At 46.5% G+C, this 19,126-nt stretch overlaps 1 protein-coding gene across 2 annotated transcripts in view; it reads right to left on the reverse strand.

Annotated features, from left to right (window-relative positions):
* The window catches only part of ACTR6 (actin related protein 6), a 312,465-nt gene that overhangs the window by 67,831 nt on the left and 225,508 nt on the right, over nt 1–19,126 (reverse strand). For both annotated transcript variants that reach the window (XM_085600663.1, XM_085600672.1), the window contains exon 9: nt 5,011–5,182. In XM_085600663.1, coding sequence (XP_085456789.1) covers nt 5,011–5,182 — 172 coding nt within the window. The remainder of the gene's footprint in view (nt 1–5,010; nt 5,183–19,126) is intronic.

The raw sequence follows: 19,126 nt of genomic DNA on the forward strand, positions 1-19,126 counted from the left end.
CCCCACATTAACCCTTTATATGCAAACAGAGCAAAACATGTGAGTTCTCCCAGCAGGGGCCTGAGATGCCGGCGTACTACCCTACACTTGAGGTAGGGTGGCCAAGCAATTAGTATAGTGCAGGGGACCGCGAAGTCCTGCGTATGTCAATAGAGCTGCCCTTTATAACCATTTTATCTAAATAAGCCTAATCAACTATGGTTGTAAATAGTGTGGGCCGCCTGAGGCGTCCTTCCCTGATCTGCCAAATAATACCTGCAGGAGACAGATGTGTCAATCATTATCACAGAGACCAGGTTCGGATCCAGACTTCTGAGTGGAACGCGGAGACTGCCTCTCTCCGCCTATGTGCTTTGTGAATTGAGGAGCTGCCTTCGCATTAGTGAAGAAGTGAGATTGGCCGCCTTGCAATATTTTCAATTTCATGGGGTACAGCATGGTGTACGGGATTTTTGCCTGCTGCAGGTGTTTGGCCGGCAGAAATTATTTCCTGGTAGCCTGCACCAGTGGGGTAAAATCTGGGAAGGAAGGAAGTAAGGAAAATGCTACTTGCCAGTATGCATCTGTTCTCGGCATGTAGAGCTGTACAATCATATGCTTTTGCATTGATCGCCATCTAGTGTTGGGTCCGGATGTTTGCACTTTGTTTTTCTTCAGAGAAGTGTTTCCAGCCACGAGGTAGGTGACTCCTCCTTTAGGTGATAGGGCACATGGGCATCGAATTCATTGTTAGATCGTTTTCCTGCCGAGGGTGATAATGGAGCCAGGTAGAGTAGTTAGAAGGAGATGTCAATGAATGTATGTATCGAAATTAAGATATAACTAACAGGTATAGGTACCCGGAGAGGCGGGTGGGCGCATATGATTCTACAGCTCTACATGCCGAGAACAGATGCATACTGGTAAGTAGCATTTTCCGTTCCAGACATATGAGCTGTAGATCATATGCTTTCACATAGACTGTACAGCAGTTATCTCCCAAAGTGATGGTTAACCTGTAGCTGTTGCAGTAGTCTGAAATAGTGTCTGTAAAACTGTCTGGCCCACTCTAGCTTGTTGTGTTGCTAACACATCCACTGAGTAATGTTTTGTGAATGTGTGAAGAGTAGACCATGTTGCAGCTTTGCATATGTCGTCTATGGGTATAGGCGCTAGGAATGCCATAGAAGCCCCCAGTTTACGTGTAGAGGGTGCTTTAGAGGAAACTGGTAATGTTCTTTTAGCCTTTGCGTAGCATATTTGAATAGATTTTACAATCCATCTTGCAATAGCTTATTTTGATATGGCATTGCCCTTGTGTGGTGGAGCAAAGGCCACAAAAAGGTGATTAGTATTACGGAAAGGTTTTGGCCTTTCAATGTAATACAACAGTGCTCGTTTTGACATCTAGTGTGTGAAGAGCACGTTCTGCCACTGAATCTGGTTGAGGGAAGAAAACAGGTAACTCAACCGATTGATTAATGTCAAAGGCAGAAATGACTTTAGGAAGGAATTTAGGGTTGGTTTGAAGAACCTTGTTTTGGTGCATTTGCAAAAAGGGTTCTTCTATGGTTAATGCCTGGATCTCACTGACTCGTCTGAATGGTTTTTCAGCCAGTAAATCGGCTCTTCCGTTCTATCTGCATACCGTCCGTGCGCCGGGAAGCCTCCGGGTAGCTGTGCGCCTTATAAATTTAATTTAATAATAATAATAATGATGTGATAGCAACTAGAAAAGCCACTTTCCATGTAAGAAATTGTAGTTCACATCTGTGCATTGGTTCAAAAGGTGGACCCATTAGTCTGGTGTGAACAATATTGAGATTCCACACTGGGGCAGGTGGACGTCTCGGTAGAATAACTCTTTTGAGTCCCTTCATAAATGCCTTAATGACAGGTACTCGAAAAAGAGACAGATGCTGCCTATTTTGGAGGTATGCAGCTATTGCAGCAAGATGTAAGCGGATAGATGTGTATGCTAGGTTGGAACGTTGAAGATGACACAAATAGCATATAATGTTTTGTACTGAAGCATCAAGCGGGTTGATGTTTTGGAAGTCCATGTGTTCCAACAATCTGTTTAGCCCCTATAATGGCACTGGAAATAGTAGTGTGGTCTTGCTGTACTGGAAACTGGTGTATGTTCTTCAAAAAATGATGATACTTTGAGGGCTGTATCACAGCATTCACCTACCAGTTGGTCTTATCAAGCCACACTCCTAGCATCTTGCCCTGGTCTGTAACTTCAATTATGTTGTTATCTACTGTGAAAGACTGTTAAAATGCACTCTGTTTTTCTGTCAGTAATTGAAACCAACAGTGAGAGATTCAGTTTTCAAAGCATTCAAACTTAAGAGTTTGTCAGTCATTAAATTCTAGGCCTTTGAGACGATCTCAGATACTAACCTGTGATCGACTGCTGGGATGCGTCGCTATCAAAAGACTAGCGGAGTATCATCAGCATAATTGTGAAAGCAAATACCTAGATCTCAGCATGGATGGCACTGTGCTAATCCTGTGCTTAAAGACTTTGATGTCGAAACAGCAAAATACGTTGTCCCCTTCTAGCTTGGTGTGGATGGCAATGTGCTAATCCAATGCTTAAAAACTGTGCTAAAAACCTTAATGCCTATTGTACAGCTGGACAGCTACAGAGGCTGGCATATTGGCTGGCCGGTCACAACCTGGAAGAAATTGGGTACACCACCAGAATGCTTCATAGAGGACAGCTGCATAGGGTGCTTTTCCCTGGCCCCCCTATACCCTCAGTGGGGTCCCTTTTGTTACGCATGGCCCTCTCTTATTGGAAGGTCGCCATGAGATATACTGCGTCCCCAACGCCTTATGCCACTAATGTTACCTTGTGCGGCCTCCCCACCCCATTGGGCACTCTAACAGCTGCGGCACTGCGCCCATGGGAATAGGAAGGGTTAACGTCCTTAGGCTCTCTACTCGGAGATGGAGAATTAATGCCACACTCTGATTTTGAACACACCCATAGGCTGCCTGACCCTCTCAGGGCCAGATGGGAGAAGGATCTGAACAGGGATATAAATGACTGAGATAGGACACTTCTTTTACAATTCCCCACAAAGATCTCCCATAACTCGCAATTTAAATCTATACAAATTTCCATATTCCATAGGGACTATCTTACAAAATTAACGTTATGTTCCCGCAGCCTCCTTGGGCTGCCCCCGAAGCCACACATGGGACATAGATCTTAAGCATATGTTGTGGGCTTGCCCTTCACTGAAAGCCTATTGGTCCGACATTGGGGGCGACACTGTTGGAGTTAACAGGTGCAGACCATTGGCATACACAAGAACAGTGTATACTAGGCTTATACCTCAGACCTAGGAGCTCTAAAGTGACTTACCAGTTTGTAGATTTAGGTCTACTGTTAGCAAAACAACTATTGACTAGATGCTGGAAGTCCCCATGGGTACCCCCCAATCGCGTGTTGGCAAGAAGAGGCGATGCACTGGGGTTTAGCAAAGAGCAGTGCAATTCAGCGTTAGGAATACAGAGGATTGTGCAAAAGGGGCGATATCAATGGAATGTAATGCCCTCCGGGAGACATTCCGGGCGCAGTACCCTATAAGAGTCAGGTGACAGTCTCAGAGTAGAGAATTACAGTGCGTCTTTTAGAGATCCTTGGATTGCAGAAGGGGGTACTTAGTCTCACTCCTCAGCTTGGCATCTAGCCTGGTGCATTTGGAAGCCTGAAGAAAATTGTGTTTGTAATGCATGCCCTTTTTTAAAACACAGCTTTCTTTTGCAATTCTGGGTCCATACTGCTTGGTTCTTCAGGTGACAATTCCATTACAAGATGAGGGTGTGTTACAGTATATAGTTTCCTAAATCAAAATAATATGATATAAAGGGGAAAACAGAGATGGTATTTTGGGTTAGAAAGCAGGGGAGAGACATGAGCAGCATATGGGGTGCCACCCAACAAGCAGTATGTAAAGTCAAAAGGCAGTGAGTCTGTTTGAGGGGCTCAGAGAGCACCCTGTCTTCTCAACAGTAGCAATGAATTTAGTAAAAGGTCCTGCATAAGGCTAAAGCTGCAAAACAACAAAAGAACTTAAAGGCAAATGCAAATGTACAACAAAATAAGAATAAAATAAGTAGCACTTCAATAAAAATCATAGCTGTAACAAACATCTGTTAGGTATTGCAAATATTTTGCACTTTCCAATTTAAACACGAATTTTCGAATATAATATTCAAACTAACTTATTTTAAAGTTTTGCTTTCATCTAAGTTATTCAATATCTTCACATAGAACCATGTTTTACCCAACCACCCACAAATATGGAAAAACCATGATCAGCAACAACTGGACCAAACCTCAATGTAGTATTCTTAATTAAATTTGACTGGCATATCAGAGTGAGTAAACTGTAACAAATTATGTAAGAGCCATAATTGTATTTTCCAAACAGTCTGTCAAAACAGAGTAAAAGCCTCAGTGCTATGGACTATATTAGACCTGAAATGGCAGTGTTTCGTAGCTCTCTATCATGTTCAAAATGTTTTAAACATAGTGTGGACCTAAAATTGCTCAAATTTGACTGACCTCACGGAGGTGGAACAACAACTGACCACACTACACCCTTGTCGAGCGCGAGATTGCGGAGGGGTGGGGGTGGCAAGTGAGTCTTCTCCCCGATTGTGGGTAAGAGAGTTTGATAAGTGTATGATCGCAGAAAAGGAAGTATTTAAATCACGAGGATGTCCGAGGAAATAGGATAGGAAATGGGGCAAATGGAATGTACACCGTGGCAACCTGTGCATATCCCCCTTGGTGGAAATGGAAATGCAGCACGCTGGAGAGCGAGGTATAGGCGTATTATGACTGTAACCACTTTCTCCTCTAATATTGCGATGAAACATTGTACGAATAATCAAAATGATAAATGGAAAATGTATGTGACTTTTAATGTTACAAAATTAATAAAAAGATTTTATAAAAAATGCAAAGAAAAAAATAATTGCTCAAATTTTAATATTTTAGTCCCCTACCTCCAGGAAGATTCTGAACGGAGTGCACAATGGCTTCTGGAATTCCCATTTCTGGAATGCCTATATCTGACGGGTGGAAGAGTATTTCTGGAACTGAAAATCTTTCATTTGTCAAGCGAAGAATCTGTTCCCCAGTTTTATATTTTCCACTGTACACCATCTCCTCTAGTGGCTACATGAAATGCAAGCAAGCACACACTGGTAAATCCACAAGTTAGAACAATTTTACACAATACATATTCACTTAAAAATGCACTTCTTAAGATTAGTCATGGTTATGAAATAAAACCGACAATCCCCTTAAAATCCCACATTTGTAGTTAGCTCCACAAACAACAGCTTTCACACCTGCCCTGCAAGCCATAACTAACATTTTAAGTTCAATGTTCATGACCTCACCTTTGATGAAACAGATGACTTCGCAAATGACATAACTGATCTCACTAGAGACAATACAAATTGCCTTACGGTTAACATTATGAATGATACAAGTATGGATACAGAATATTCTTATGTACGAGTTGAAATGTAGAGAAGTGGTGTGAAGTTCTCTTATTTACTGTTGTATATTGCGAGGTCAGTGTGTGATTTGTGTTCTAAACGTACTGTGGAACAGATTTGTAGACTATATATTGCTTACTGGTGACAATACAGAAGAAATTATGGATTACCACATGTCTTTCATAAAAATTATCATAATCATGTGTTTATCATTAGAAGACAGCTGGGAATCTATCAACTTTCTAGACTTGGAAATTAGACCACTTTGTGTCCTACACATTCCAGCCATGCTAAGTACCACGCATCAGGCGTTAGACTAATGCATTTCAGTGAGGTGCTCCTTATCACCGCACTGAAAAGGAAGTAACGCATTATAGCACCTCCTCAGCTGTCAAGGAGCAGGAGTGCTGTTAAGGTACCATTACTGATCACAGTGCATGCTGCTGAGTGCGCCCGGCAGGCTTGGGGGCTGCTCACAGTTCTAACTGCAGCTACAGTGTAACACATCTACCCAGCACGGCACACTGCAGAATTTCTGATACAACTAGAAACGTCTTTAAAGGCGGGTTCTCCTGACGCTCGCAGCACGACCGGGGACCGGCAGCAGTTCATGAGATAGCTATTGCTGCTCGCACCGCAGTGGGAAACTTAATAATGACCCTACACATGCAGCTGAGTAAAGTGGCCACTGGAGTGGTTCCTCAGTTGCAGCCTGCCCACAATAGGACTTATAGAAATAACAAGCAAAGCAGGATAGCAACGTTCTTCTAGCTCTAAAGTACACTGTTTCTGTCTCTGGTTTGACTGAAGGAGGGTTCTCCAGCCCCGCCCTCACCATGTTCAGAGGGGAGGAGTGTAATTTAGCCGAAAGAGACGCAGCGTGAAAATCACAAGCACAAGCTTCCGAGCAGTTCACAAAACAAGGTCGTTTTTAATATCTGGGAGGCTCGAAAAGGTCTTCTTTCAGGGGAATACCTGCACTACAGATCACGTCTTACGTGTGGAGGAGGGATCCTTTTTTTAGGTCCTGAGGAAAAGCCATGGATTCGGCCGGACCACTGGGTGCAAAACATATTGACCTGACCATACCCACTGATTTAGGCTATTTGGGTACATTGGGCTCTTGCAACAGCCCTAGTTCAATTATTGCATTTTAATCCTGCCAAGTGTACCACCACATTAAAGTTCAGTTTGGTATCCCTTTTAACCTCCCTACACTCCACTACCCATATTCACTCCATTAAATAAAAAGATCTCCGCCAAAGTGACTCTTCGCGGGGCCGTAGGCCATTGCAGCGCCGGCAATATGAGGAGCATTACTCAATGATGAAGCTTGAAATCGTAATGGATGTGTGAGGGCACCATGAATATAAATACTTAGAACTCCCCAAAATTCGTCCTCATTTTTTTTCTCCCTCTATAGGAACAGTGCCTCCACATATTTATTTAGGTACTTTCAAAGCTTTGGTAGTGGACCATTATCTGCTCCTAACCCCCTCTTGTCTCTGATCAGGGAAGCATAACCCTGTCCAATAGGTCCTTATGCTGCCATCACCAAGATGGCAGACTTTTATATTTCGTGTCCACATCAGGTAGCCCACCTAAGGGGTAGAACTAGCTACAGGGTGAACACGCCTCTCTGACTACTAATTTTCCCACCTCTACAGGCACCAACTGGGCTCTGGTCAGAGATGGCGGTGGTAGCATCCCCTCCCCTATGAGGGAAGCCAAATTTGCATACCTAAGGTGGGGGGCTCTTTGAAGCTCCCTGCCCTGGAATGCTAATTTACAGGTCATCCTGCTGGAGGGGTATAAAAAACCCTTCCAGAGCAGGCTTTGTTCCTGGCCTCCAGAGAACGTGGGTCAGATACCTGTCTGTGGTAGCAGGCTGGTCTACACCAGTCAGCCAGCACACTAGAAGCTGGTAGGTGTTCAGGGGGTACCTCTAAGAAGCCCTCTGAATGCATGTATTAATGAATCCACCTCTAGAATCAGTGTGGGTTTATTCATACAAGGTGGTTGTGTAGGAAAGTGGGTTTCTGTTGCAGTAACCCCCCACTTTTTGCCAGACTACTGATGCACTTTTACTTGATGTGCCCTGTGTCCCTGCCAATCAGGTTCCCAGGGCCTGTGTTCTTTCCCCAAAACTAACCCAATTGGCATCTCTGGCTACAGGTCAGTCCCTGGTAAATGGTACCACAGGTACCCAGGGCACTGTGACCAGAGAAGGCCTCTAAGGGCTGCAGCACTTATTGTGCCACCCTTAGAGGTCCTGTACCACTACACTCACACACTGCCTTTGCAGGCTGCATGTTTTGGTGCCGAATAAAGTGAACCAGGGACAGGCACATGCCCCCTGCCACTGGAGGGTGGCATTTTAGGGGGTGTACCCACCCCAGGGAAGGGACCCATTGGTCTCTGCCTTTTACCTACCTGTAACACCCCTAAATCTAGTATTGGGGGCACCCCTGAACCTTGCTTCCTCAGATCCAGACAAGAAACAAGAAGAAAAGAAGAAGGACCGAACAGCCTTGCAGCAGCTAACAAGAGGAAGATGCCCACTGACTTGGCCTCAGCCCTACCGACCGGTCTTCCCCTCGAACCTGCTCCTGCAAAATCCCTGTGTGTCGTGCAGCCGTCAACCTCAAAAACCCCGGAGGACCTGCCTGTCTTCACTTCCAAAGACTGCTTCTCCCGTGAACACCCAATTTGTTCAACTGCAACCTCTGGCAGCAGCCGGAGACCGCGAATCCGCCCCACTCTGCACCCGTCGTCCACGGCCCGAGCTCAAGTGAGAAAACACCACGAGGAGGTCACCCTGGCGATCCTGAACCGAGATCCGGCGACCCCTGACCTGCCTCAAGCCTCCAGCCGACGCCTACAGACAAAATCCAGAAGGCTCCCCTAACCACGACCAGGAGCTGGTAAGAAGATCTGACCCCAAAAGGCACCCCTGCACCCGATGACCCATGGCCTTGTGTGCCCAAACCGACTTTGCCTAACCAACCCCTGACTTCCCAACTTACCTCTTGATGTGGTGGTTGCACCCAGAAGTTCTTTGTTTCCCTTCCTGCAATGCTTTTGCCAACCGGAGGTTCTCCATTGGAAACAACAGGGCATCCGACCTCGAAACAGCACTCTGCACACGGCCGCCCTAGTGCCGCTGAGGGTGCACCTTTGGTGCTAATTTGTTTCCCCATTTGCCCTGAGCTAAAGTCCAGGAGCCTTGCTCCCACAACCCAGTGGCCTGCTTAAGAGCAGCCACCAACCGGAGGCCCCCTATCCCCCATTGGATAACATTGGGCCTCAGCACTCTGCACCTGGCCGCTCTAGTGCGGCTGAGGGACTAACGAGAGTGCGTCCTTGACCCTGGGGGAACCCTTGTTCTAATCCCAGAACCTCAACTCCAAAGACCGATTACTTACCTAAAAAAAACGATAACCATATTTTCCTCCATAGGATAACATTGAAACTTTTTCCTGAAAAAGTTTCTAAGTAATGAGTTTTGAAAACTAAAGAAAGTCTTTAAAATTGTACGATTCAACAAAAATGCTTTTACTCACCTGTTTATAGGAAATGTCCCAGTGCTGCATCCAGGCATACAGCCCTGAGTAAGAAAAGTAATCCAAAAGTAACTTACCTGCTATTCGACTGAAAATCCCATTTAAGTCTATGTACTGTATATACAAGTCATTGCATTTCTCTGAAACAATACTGTAAGTTAAACCATAGTACATTTACAATTGCAATTGAACGGTTTTATAATCAGGATTTACTACTGTAAAGTATTTATTGCTTACCTGTGCCAGGCTTGCTTGGTCCTAGAAATAAAATAACTAAAAGAATATTTTCATACAAAAACAAACGGTCTGAAGTTCAGTCTTTGAGTGTGTGAATTTATTTGCTGACTGAGTGTGTACAACAAATGCTTAACACTGTCCTCTGATACTGCCTTACTGCTCGACCACACTACCACAAATGGAGAGTAAGGTTCTATCTAATTTTACCTCTGCCTACCTTTGGGGTTCCACTGGACTCTGTGTGCACTATACCTCACTTTGGTAAAGTATATAGAGCCAGCTTCCTACAGGTTGATGCCAAACACCATAGTTTTAAGTGAAGCCATCATGTAGCTGTTTTTACCAATGACCAGCACATGTACTTAAAATGCCTTCCCTGTTCACTTGTTACATCTAAGAATTGGCTTAGACATCACAGGGGCATATGTGCTCGTGCTGGTGTGTCCACATATGCAGTATATTGCACCCTGCCTTAGGGCTGTAAGGCCTTCTGTAGGGGTGGCTTACCTATACTGCATGCAGTGCCTGTAGAAATGGCACACTAGGGTGTGCGCCATATTGTGTTTTCAATTTTATCTGCATCAAGACGCACAGCCTGCAGTGGCAGGCTGCATGACTTATGTGAGGGGTCCCTTAGGTTGGCGCAATACATGCTGCAGCCCTTATGGACCCTCTTTAGCCTCCTTGCCCTAGGTATCAGATGTGCCACTTACTTGGCTAAAGGTATTGCTAACTGGGGAAACAATTATACAGTTTAGGGAAAGGGATCTGGCACTGGGAACCTGGTTAGCAGGAAACCAGTGTAAAAAGTGTGGGTGACCATGTCAAAAAGGTACACCCCTTGGTGTATTTCCTCTGAAGGTACTATTTCTATAGCTTGTTTGCTTAAGAGGTCTTCCACTTCCTGTTGTAGTCGATGTTGTTCCTCTTCCTTTATACTCTTCTTTTCAGATGGTATCCTTGGAGGTGACTTTGTTAACTCTATGCAATAGCCATATATTGTAATACTTAGTATCCATTTTTCTGTAGGTTTTTTTCCATTCCTCCAGGAACCCTCCCATTCTTCCTCCCACTGGTGACCTGTGTTGGAGAGTGTTTTGAGAGAACCACTGGCTGGTATGGTGTCTCCCTTTTCCCCTTCCGTGGCCCTGAAAGTCTGCCTGGCACTTGTAATGTACTGCCACTGTGGTGGAACTGTAGCCTTGCACCGTTGGTGACTGAAGGTTGCATGTATTACATTGTAATTGCGTTTATATAGCGCCTACTACCCCTGACAAGTAGCACGCTACTCCGGAACCCATAAAGGATTAGTGTTGAATTAGTATAGTGCACTATGAAAGTAATTTGAGTGGTGGTAGGTTAGTCAGTTATTTGGCTTGAGAAGGATAGCGGAGGGATAGAAGAGGGAAAAAATGTAAGAAACTGGCTCTATATATACTGCACCAAAGTGAGGTACAGTGTGTATAGAGTCCAAGGGTCTTCATAGGTTTGGCAGAGGTTAAAGTTAGATAGAACCTTACTCTATAAAGTGGTAGCTTGGTCGAGCAGTAAGGCAGTATCAGAGGACAGTGTTGTGCATTTTACATTAAATCCCACACTGGCATCAGTGTGGGTTTAATGTGCTGAGAAGTTTGATACCAAACTTCCCAGTCTTCAGTGTAGCCATTATGGTGCTGTGGAGTTCGTAATGACAAACTCCCACCACCATATACTCTTAATGGCAGCACTGCACTTATAGTGCCCAGGAATGGACTTGGGCACTGAAGGGGGCACTGTATGGGTACAGGGCTCATGCACCTGTACCCTCACCACTGGCATAGGGCACCCAGCTAGAGGGGTGAGTGATGTATGCCAGGGCAGTGGTTTGTGGGCATGGCACACAGGGATTTGTGCCATGTCGACTCTCTGTTTTGTTCTGCACCCAGACACTCAGCCTGCAAGGGCAGTGTGTGAGTGTCAGGGTACAGGGCCTCTGAAGGGTGGCACAATAAGTGCTGCACCCCTTAGAGGCCTTCTTTGGTCACAGTGCCCTGGGTACCTGTGGTACCATTTACCAGGGGCTGACACATGGACAGAGATGCCAATTGGGTTTGTTTTTGGGGAAAGAACACAGGCCCTGGGAACCTGATTAGCAGGGACCAAGGGCACACCAAGAAAAAGTGCGTCAGTAGTCTGGCAAAAAGTGGGGGGTTACTGCAACAGAAACCCACTTTCCTACAAAAGGGTTTGCATTTATATAGCGCTGGTTACCCCTGATGGGCTGTTGAAGCGCTTTTTTGGCAAGTAGCACGCTATTCCGGAACCCATAAATGATTAGTGTTGAATTAGTATAGTGAAATATGAAAGCGATTTGAGTGGTGGATATGTTAGTCAGTTATTTGGATTGAGAAGGGTAGGGGAGGGATAGAAGAGGGAAAAAGGTTAGCATGTACATAGCGCTTATTATCCCCGATGAGGTGTTAAGGCGCTTTTTTGGCGAGTAGCACGCTACTCCGGAACCCATAAAGGATTCGTTTTGAATTAGTATAGTGAAATATGAAAGTAATTTGAGTGGTGGATATGTTATTCAGTTATTTGAATAGAGAAGGGTACAGAGATAGAAGAGGGAAAAAGGTTTGCATTTATATAGTGCTTGCTACCCCTGATGAGGTGTTGAAGCGCTTTTTTCGGCGAGTAGCATGCTACTATGGAACCCATAATATGCAATTTAAGAAGTGGACACGTTAGTCTGTTATTTTGATTGAAAAGGATAGTGAATGTGTGGTGTGTGTCTGTATCGTTCCCCTTGCGGGTGTTCTTTACTTCTGGGCCATGCTTCCTCTAAATGTTCCCTTGGACTGCAGGGCACTCATGGCCTTGGCCGTCGCATTATCTTTTATCATGCCCTGCTGCCTCTCCAAACAAGATGTCCCCAGGCTTCCTGATTTTGCTGCCTAGTAGGACGTATTTTGCCAATTGTGGCGATTGAAGCATCCAGGTGATTTGTTCTCTTTCTGCCTGATATGATCTGTTAAACTCTATGGACAGACGCAGCCATTTTGGAAACTCTTCTGTATATCCTTGGGCGGCCTAAATTCATGCCTGCCCATTTTTGCTTTAATGAAAGTTTTGGACCTTTATCCCAACCTATACAAGCAAGATAAGAATCTTTGGACGCTCAATTTATCTCCGAGTCCTGATGATGACCGTGTTATTCTACAAAGGTCGAAACGCCGTCGACGCAATGTGGCCATAAAACTAATGAAGGACACATTATTTTGTTCTATGTTGTTCCTTTTTTGTGATCTGCATTTTTTTGTCTGCCACTTGTCTGGTTTGTAATATACACTGTTTTTGTACCAGCACACTGCATTGAGCGCCACGGTCTTAATTGTTCCTATATTTATAAGATGTAATACATTTGTTTATATAAAAATATTTTTTTCGAAAATCATCATTGTATATGGGTTCCTCTTTTTCTCTTATTTGCCCTATTTCTCTTATTTTTATTTCTTCTAAGGTGTTGAATAATGAATTGCTCTGTTTCTAAATTGTAACTTTTTGTGAATATTGTATTTTGATGTTAATTGCTTCTTAGACCTTTGTTAGGATTATATACTGACTGCCCCTGGTTCAGGTGTTTTGGGCTGCCCCTGTGGCTGCTAATGAGGTCCCCAGTGAAGGGCATGTTTATTATTGCTGACTGAACTTCCTGTTTGAGTCCTGAGATCCTCGGCCAAGAGAGTCTGTGTAAGGTGGTAGCAGTGCATAGTTGCTTACTGGCTGGGTTTACTGCATCCAAAATGGAGCTGACGCATAAATTGGTGATCATCGTGCCTTCTTGCAACACAGTGTTCGCCCTTTTCTTGAAATCCTCTGGCAGGTGCTCCATGAGCTCTCCCATCTCATCTCACTGTTGGTGAGCGTAGCTGTTTAGTAGAGCGTTCCAGTTGGCTATGCGCCACTGCGTTGCTGCTTATCTCTTCATTTTTCTCCCCACCAGTTCTACTCTCTTGCTTTCCTTGTCAGGGGATGACCCTGTAGATGTTGGGGCATTTGCTGTCAGCTGGCACGTTTCCCCTGATCTAGGAAGGGTCCTTTGAGGAGAAGCAGTAGTTCTTTTCCACCCTTGGTGGTTTAGCTTTGGATGCCACTGGTTCTTTGAAAGCCTCCCTGCCCTGGTCCTACATACTGGATAATATTGGGAGGAAGGCAGGGGTCATCATCTGTGGTCAAGAGAGCATCTGCCATGATGTGTAAGGTAGCGGTTTCTGTGCTGCAGCGTGATCTGAAGCCAGACTGGTAGTTGAACTTAGGCTGCTTTTTCAAGGATCTTGAGGATGAATGGTAGGTAGGTGATGGTCCTGTAGTAGGTGAGGTTATTAGGGTCTAGTGCAGTTTTCCTTAGGAATGGGAGAATCTGGCCAATCTTGAGAACTTCTGAGAGGATGCCTCGAGTGAGGGAGGCATTGACAATTGTATGGAGGGTTAAGAGAGCATCCCTCAAGAGAGCTTTGATGACAAAAAAGGGTAAGATCATCTTCATAGGAAGTGGCTTTGAGAAGTTGAGTATTATGAACCGCAATTTTTGCCTGTGGGCCGGCAGGATGGGGATATGGAGTAGTTGAACAATCTCCTGTTGTTCATCATGCAGGTCCAATGCCACCATCCAGTCTCTAGGATCTAAGGCAGATAGAATAAGTCGCAAGAAGAAACTGAGAGGTTGAAGGTTTAGAATATGGCAGAATTCTCTGCCCTTCTTTGGAACGAGGACAAATCAGTAGTAGCACCCAGTTTCAATCTCAGAGGTCAGGACTCATCTATGGCTCCTTTGTCCAAAAGAGCCTGATTGTACTGCAGCAAAGTGGACAAATGGTCCTCTGAAAGCCTCTCTGAGTGTAAGATGCAGCGGTTGGGAGAGTTACTTACCTTTAGTAATGCTCTTTCTGTTTGATACTCCAATTGCTGAGGGGAACAGTCGGAACACCGCGGTCTTAACCACGCATGTTCCACCGCATATGCCTAAACCACGCATATGCGGGATTAAGGCAGTGCATGGTCTAGCTGCTTGCTATACGGAAGCAGGAAGACACGGTGGTGAGGTGAGTAGGGCTGTGAGTGGGGAGGGTCAGGGTAGGTTTCAGGGCAGTGGAAGGGGTAGGGGTAGTTTAAGGGACCGCATGAGGGTGGAGGGGGTCTGGGTATTGTAAGTAAAGGGGCAGGTTTTAGGCCTTAGGGCAGTGGTAGGGGAATGGGTAGTCAGGTAGTTTTTAGGGCTATGGGGTTCGGGGTAGGTTTCAGGGCAGTGGACGGGGCTGTTTAAGGGACAGCGCAGGGGCATGGGGGTGGAGTAGTGTAAGTAAAGGGGCAGGGTTTACGCCTTAGGACAGTTGGAGGGCAATGGGTAGTCGGGATAGTTTTTAGGGCTGGGGGGGTCGGTGTAGGATTCAGGGCAGTGGAAGGCGGGTGGGGTAGTTTAAGGGACAGCACGGTCGTGGGGGAGTAGTGTTAGTAAAGGGGCAGTGTTTTAAGCCTTAGGGCAGAGGGAGGGGATTGGGTAGTCCGGGTAGTTTTTAGGGCGGGGTAGGTTTCAGGGCAGTGAAAGGGTTGGGGTAGTATGAGGACAGCACAGGGGGTTAATGTAAGTAAACGGGCAGAGTTTTAGGCCTTAGAACAGGTGGAGGGGGTTGGGTAGAGTCAGCACGAAGTGGGGGATCGATACAGTGTTAGTAAAGGGGCAGGGTTTTTGGAACAGCGGGGGAGGTGGGGGTGGACAGTCAGGGGGACGGTCAGGGGGTGGGGGGTGGTCAGGATAGTGGTGACCTTAGCCACACATATCCCTTTACCATTCATGCCTATACCATGAAATTGCGTGATAAAGGCATGTGTGGTAAAGGAATGTGTGGTTAAGATGCATTCGTGGTTTGGACTGCATGGTAGAGGTACATGTGGTTTAACCATGCATGCTTCTATCATACAACCAACTGCAGATTCCTCACCTTGTGAATATTCCCCAGGTGTCAGGCTGGATCTGGAAAACTAAAAAACAGTACTCCTGTGCACCAGTAAGTGACACTGTGTAGGTTTGTGGCGATGTTGTTCCACTCCACAAGTGACAAACTGAGCCTCATTTAGGGGCCACCCATGCACTCTGATGTCTGTTTCTTTTGCAGGCTTGTCCACGCCCTCGTACGCAAAGCCCTTCAGAAAAGTGATATGACCAGTGTGCAGATCTCTAGATTCGGACCTTTTTAGATGGATAAAGACAAATCCATAGAACGTGGAGGAGACAGGGTGGTGCGGAATCTGCAGTTAGATAAGAGTATCCACTAAAAAGAGTGTTACCGAAGGGAAGTAACTTGTTCTTCTAATGGGTGCTTCTAAGCACAGACTCTGCACTTTGAGAATAGATACCAAAGCAGTACCTCACAAGTGATTAAAAAGTCCTGCAGGAACGATCAGGCAGAATGCCAATAAACTTGATTGTCAAGGCAATAGTACTTCATGAACTTGTGGACTGATTTTTTGTTTAAATCTGTTAATTGTATTTTCGTGAAAAAATATTTTAGTACAGTATACAACATTTCATATCTCTGCAGCTCTGACATACACAGTACCTGATATCAAAAGTGAGTATAATACTTTGTCATCAGAATAACATGGCATCGGTACATATGTGGGACACCCTCCGGCTACTGGAGTGCCATAATACATCTGGGGTGTCTGCTTTTGAGAGTGCGAAAGTGAACAGTTGTGCAGGTAATGTTGACGGCGATGATGTGATGGGGCCAGTGGCATCCCCCCGGCATGCTGTGCCATTCAGCTATCATGTATACCGTTCTGCCAGGAGCGACCAAAACTAAATGGTGTGGAGGTGGAAATTGTGGCTGCTGCCTATTGGAGGGAAGTGGATGGCTGTGCCAGCTATGCGGTAAAGGTTCATTCAGAGGTAGGTCACAGGTAAGTGTTCTGTGCTGTGCGCCCCGTGATTCACGGTTGCGCGCCAGGAGGGTGGATACCCTCCCACGGAATGCACACTTGCTGCATCCGTATGTTGGAGCTGCTAGGAAGGTGTTAAGCGGTGAAGGAGCCGGGGTAACTACATGTAACTGGGTGGGGGGTGTGGATGGGCAGAATGTTTGCGGGTCACTGGAAAGCAGAATATGTCAATATGGTGGCACCTGAGGGGTGACTTGCGCAGTGCGGGGAGGGCGAGGGCACCGTGGTCTATTTAAGTCAACGTATGCCTATGTAGGTGTAGCGCGCAGCCACCGTGCGTGTTGCTAGATGTGTTATGTTACGTGTTGCCTGTGAGGAGTCTCCCTTGTCGCACGCCCGCCGCGGGTTGTCGTCGGGCTCTGGGGTCTCTTTGCTGCTCAGAAGTTCCCGTAGCATTATGTCCCGGTTTTCCGCAATTGGGAACTTTCGAAGACCCAGTGCGTCTTCCCTACGCAGCGCTACATTTTCTGCCACAGCCCAGACCTGTAGCGAGCGCTTCCAGGCTCGTACCACTGGGGGTTCCGCCGACCGCCAGCGCTCGTGATTAGTCTCTTTGCAGTGATCAGCCACACCGCCAGAAACCGAGAGGTAACTTGTAAACGTTTGTTGTCCGCATATAGGTGCAGAATACAAGTCTCCCAGTTGGGGGATATAGTGCGGCTTGTGTAACAGCTTAGTGCTATCACTACTGACTCCCAATATTCCACCAGTTTCGGACAGCTACACAGCATGTGCAGAAAATCTGCACCAACAGCTTGACAACGTGGGCAAGTATTTGTTGATTTTCGCTGGCATGAGGTACGCCCTCTGCATAATAAAGTACTGTATGAGCTGAAACCGCATGTTGCGCGGAACGCCTATCAGGGCCCCCAGTATCCTGTCCCATTCAGAGTCTGTGAGAGGTCGCTGAAGGTCTGTCTCCCAATGCACAAGCAGGGAGAGTAGCAATGATGCTGTATGGTACCTAAGGGATGTCGTAAACCACCTTATAAGATGTCTGTCCCTCCCCATCACGTGCAAATATTGGATGGTGAGCGGCATAGATGGCTCCGTGGACATGTCTCCCCAGTGCTCGTGTAGGGCTGCTATGAGCGTTCGGTGTTCTAGAAAATGCCCTGGGGCTACTCTGTAAGAATCAATGAATATATCTTGATATAGATCCCCGAGATCTTGTATGCCACCGTCAGTGAAATGTCGCACTTCTCGGGACGTAATGGTGCTGTGTCTACTTGGTGTACCTACTATTGGGAGCGAGGGGCATACAGTTTGGCGTCTCTCGTCAAGTATAGACTTCTGCGGTAGCACCGATGTGCCACGGTTAACAGGAGCTGCAACGGCAGCTTCTGCTTGAAACATGGGTGGAAGAGAGCGAGAAGGGTTTTGTGGGCTAGGGCCAGGAGGTCCGATGCTGTGTCTGCCAGGTGCTGGTCTGAGAGCCACACTGCTACCCACTGCAACTGAGCGGCTAAGTAGTAGTGTTCCAGGTTGGGCACGGCAAGCCCACCACAGTCTGTCTGCAGATATAGTTTCCGGATTGCTACTCTGCTTCGGGAGGCCCCCCAGATGTGTCCTCTTACTAGTCCTTCCAGCGTTTTGAAAAGGGCCGGTAGAAGATATATTGGCGAGTTGGCAAAATAATACAAAAACCGAGGCAGGATTATCATCTTCGTTAGCGCTACTCGGCCCATGATGGTTAGAGGGAGTGTTCCTTTGAATGCTACTTGCGACCAGATAGATGTTATTGCTCTTCCCAGATTCCCTTCAAGCAGGTCCTCTGGGCGATGGTACACCCTGATTCCTAGATATCGGAATGTGTGGGCCTCCCACTTAATGCTTGTGCCATCAAGAGCATACTGCGGGTCAGGGGTGCCCGCGTCAAATGGATAGAGACAGGATTTGGACGCATTGACTTCCAATCCCGACACTGCGGCGAATTCTCGCAAGATGTGTTCTACTTCACCTGGGACAGAGTGCGTGTCTCTGAGGTCTAGAAGGAGGTCGTCCGCATACAACGATATGATGTGTATGGTATCACTTTGGGGGATCCCCCAGTCCTCACCTCTTGCCCGAAACATGGCCGCCAGCTTCTCCACCGCGAGCGAGAACAGCAGCGGGGATAGAGGGCACCTCTGCCTAGTGCCCCTTTGCACTTTGATGGGGGCTGACATGTACGGGCCCGTCTTTACCCTCACTAGCGGGTCATTGTATAGTAGACGGACCATCCTGATGAAGTCTTCCCTGAGCCCGTAAAGTGGCAGCACCGTGAAGAGGAACTCCCACCCTAGGGTGTCAAACGCTTTTTGCAGGGGACCACTGCTGCGGCGCATATTCGGCGACTCTGAATAATCGGCGAAGATTGAGTGAGGTACAGCGTGTCGGGGCGAACTAATTTTGATCATCATGTACAAGCGTACGGACTAAGGGAGCTACCCGATCCGCTAGCAGTTTCGCTAGTATTTGATAATCGGTATCTAGAAGGGCTAGTGGCCTGAGAGAGCCTACATTCACAGAGCCCCGGTCTGGTTTAAGCAGTGAGACCAGCCGTGCTTCATTTAGTGAGGGTGGGAGGGAAGAGGCATCAATTGCAGCAGTGTAGACTGCTTGGAGACGTGGTGTCAGTGTTGTGGCGTATGCTTTATAAAATTCTGAAGGCAACCCATCTGGGCCTGGGGTTTTGCCGGTTGCTAATGCGTATATGGCTTCTCTTATTTCTTCTGGTTCAATCGGGTGCCCAGTGACTCGCGATGCTCCGGTGTGATGGTCGGCAGTTGGATTGCAGAGAGGAACGCGTCCAGCCTGGTGTGATGGAGTGCGCCAACGGCTTTGAAAGTGCTGTG

Source organism: Triturus cristatus, chromosome 1_2, assembly GCF_964204655.1.
Source record: "Triturus cristatus chromosome 1_2, aTriCri1.1, whole genome shotgun sequence".
NCBI classification, from domain to species: domain Eukaryota; kingdom Metazoa; phylum Chordata; class Amphibia; order Caudata; family Salamandridae; genus Triturus; species Triturus cristatus.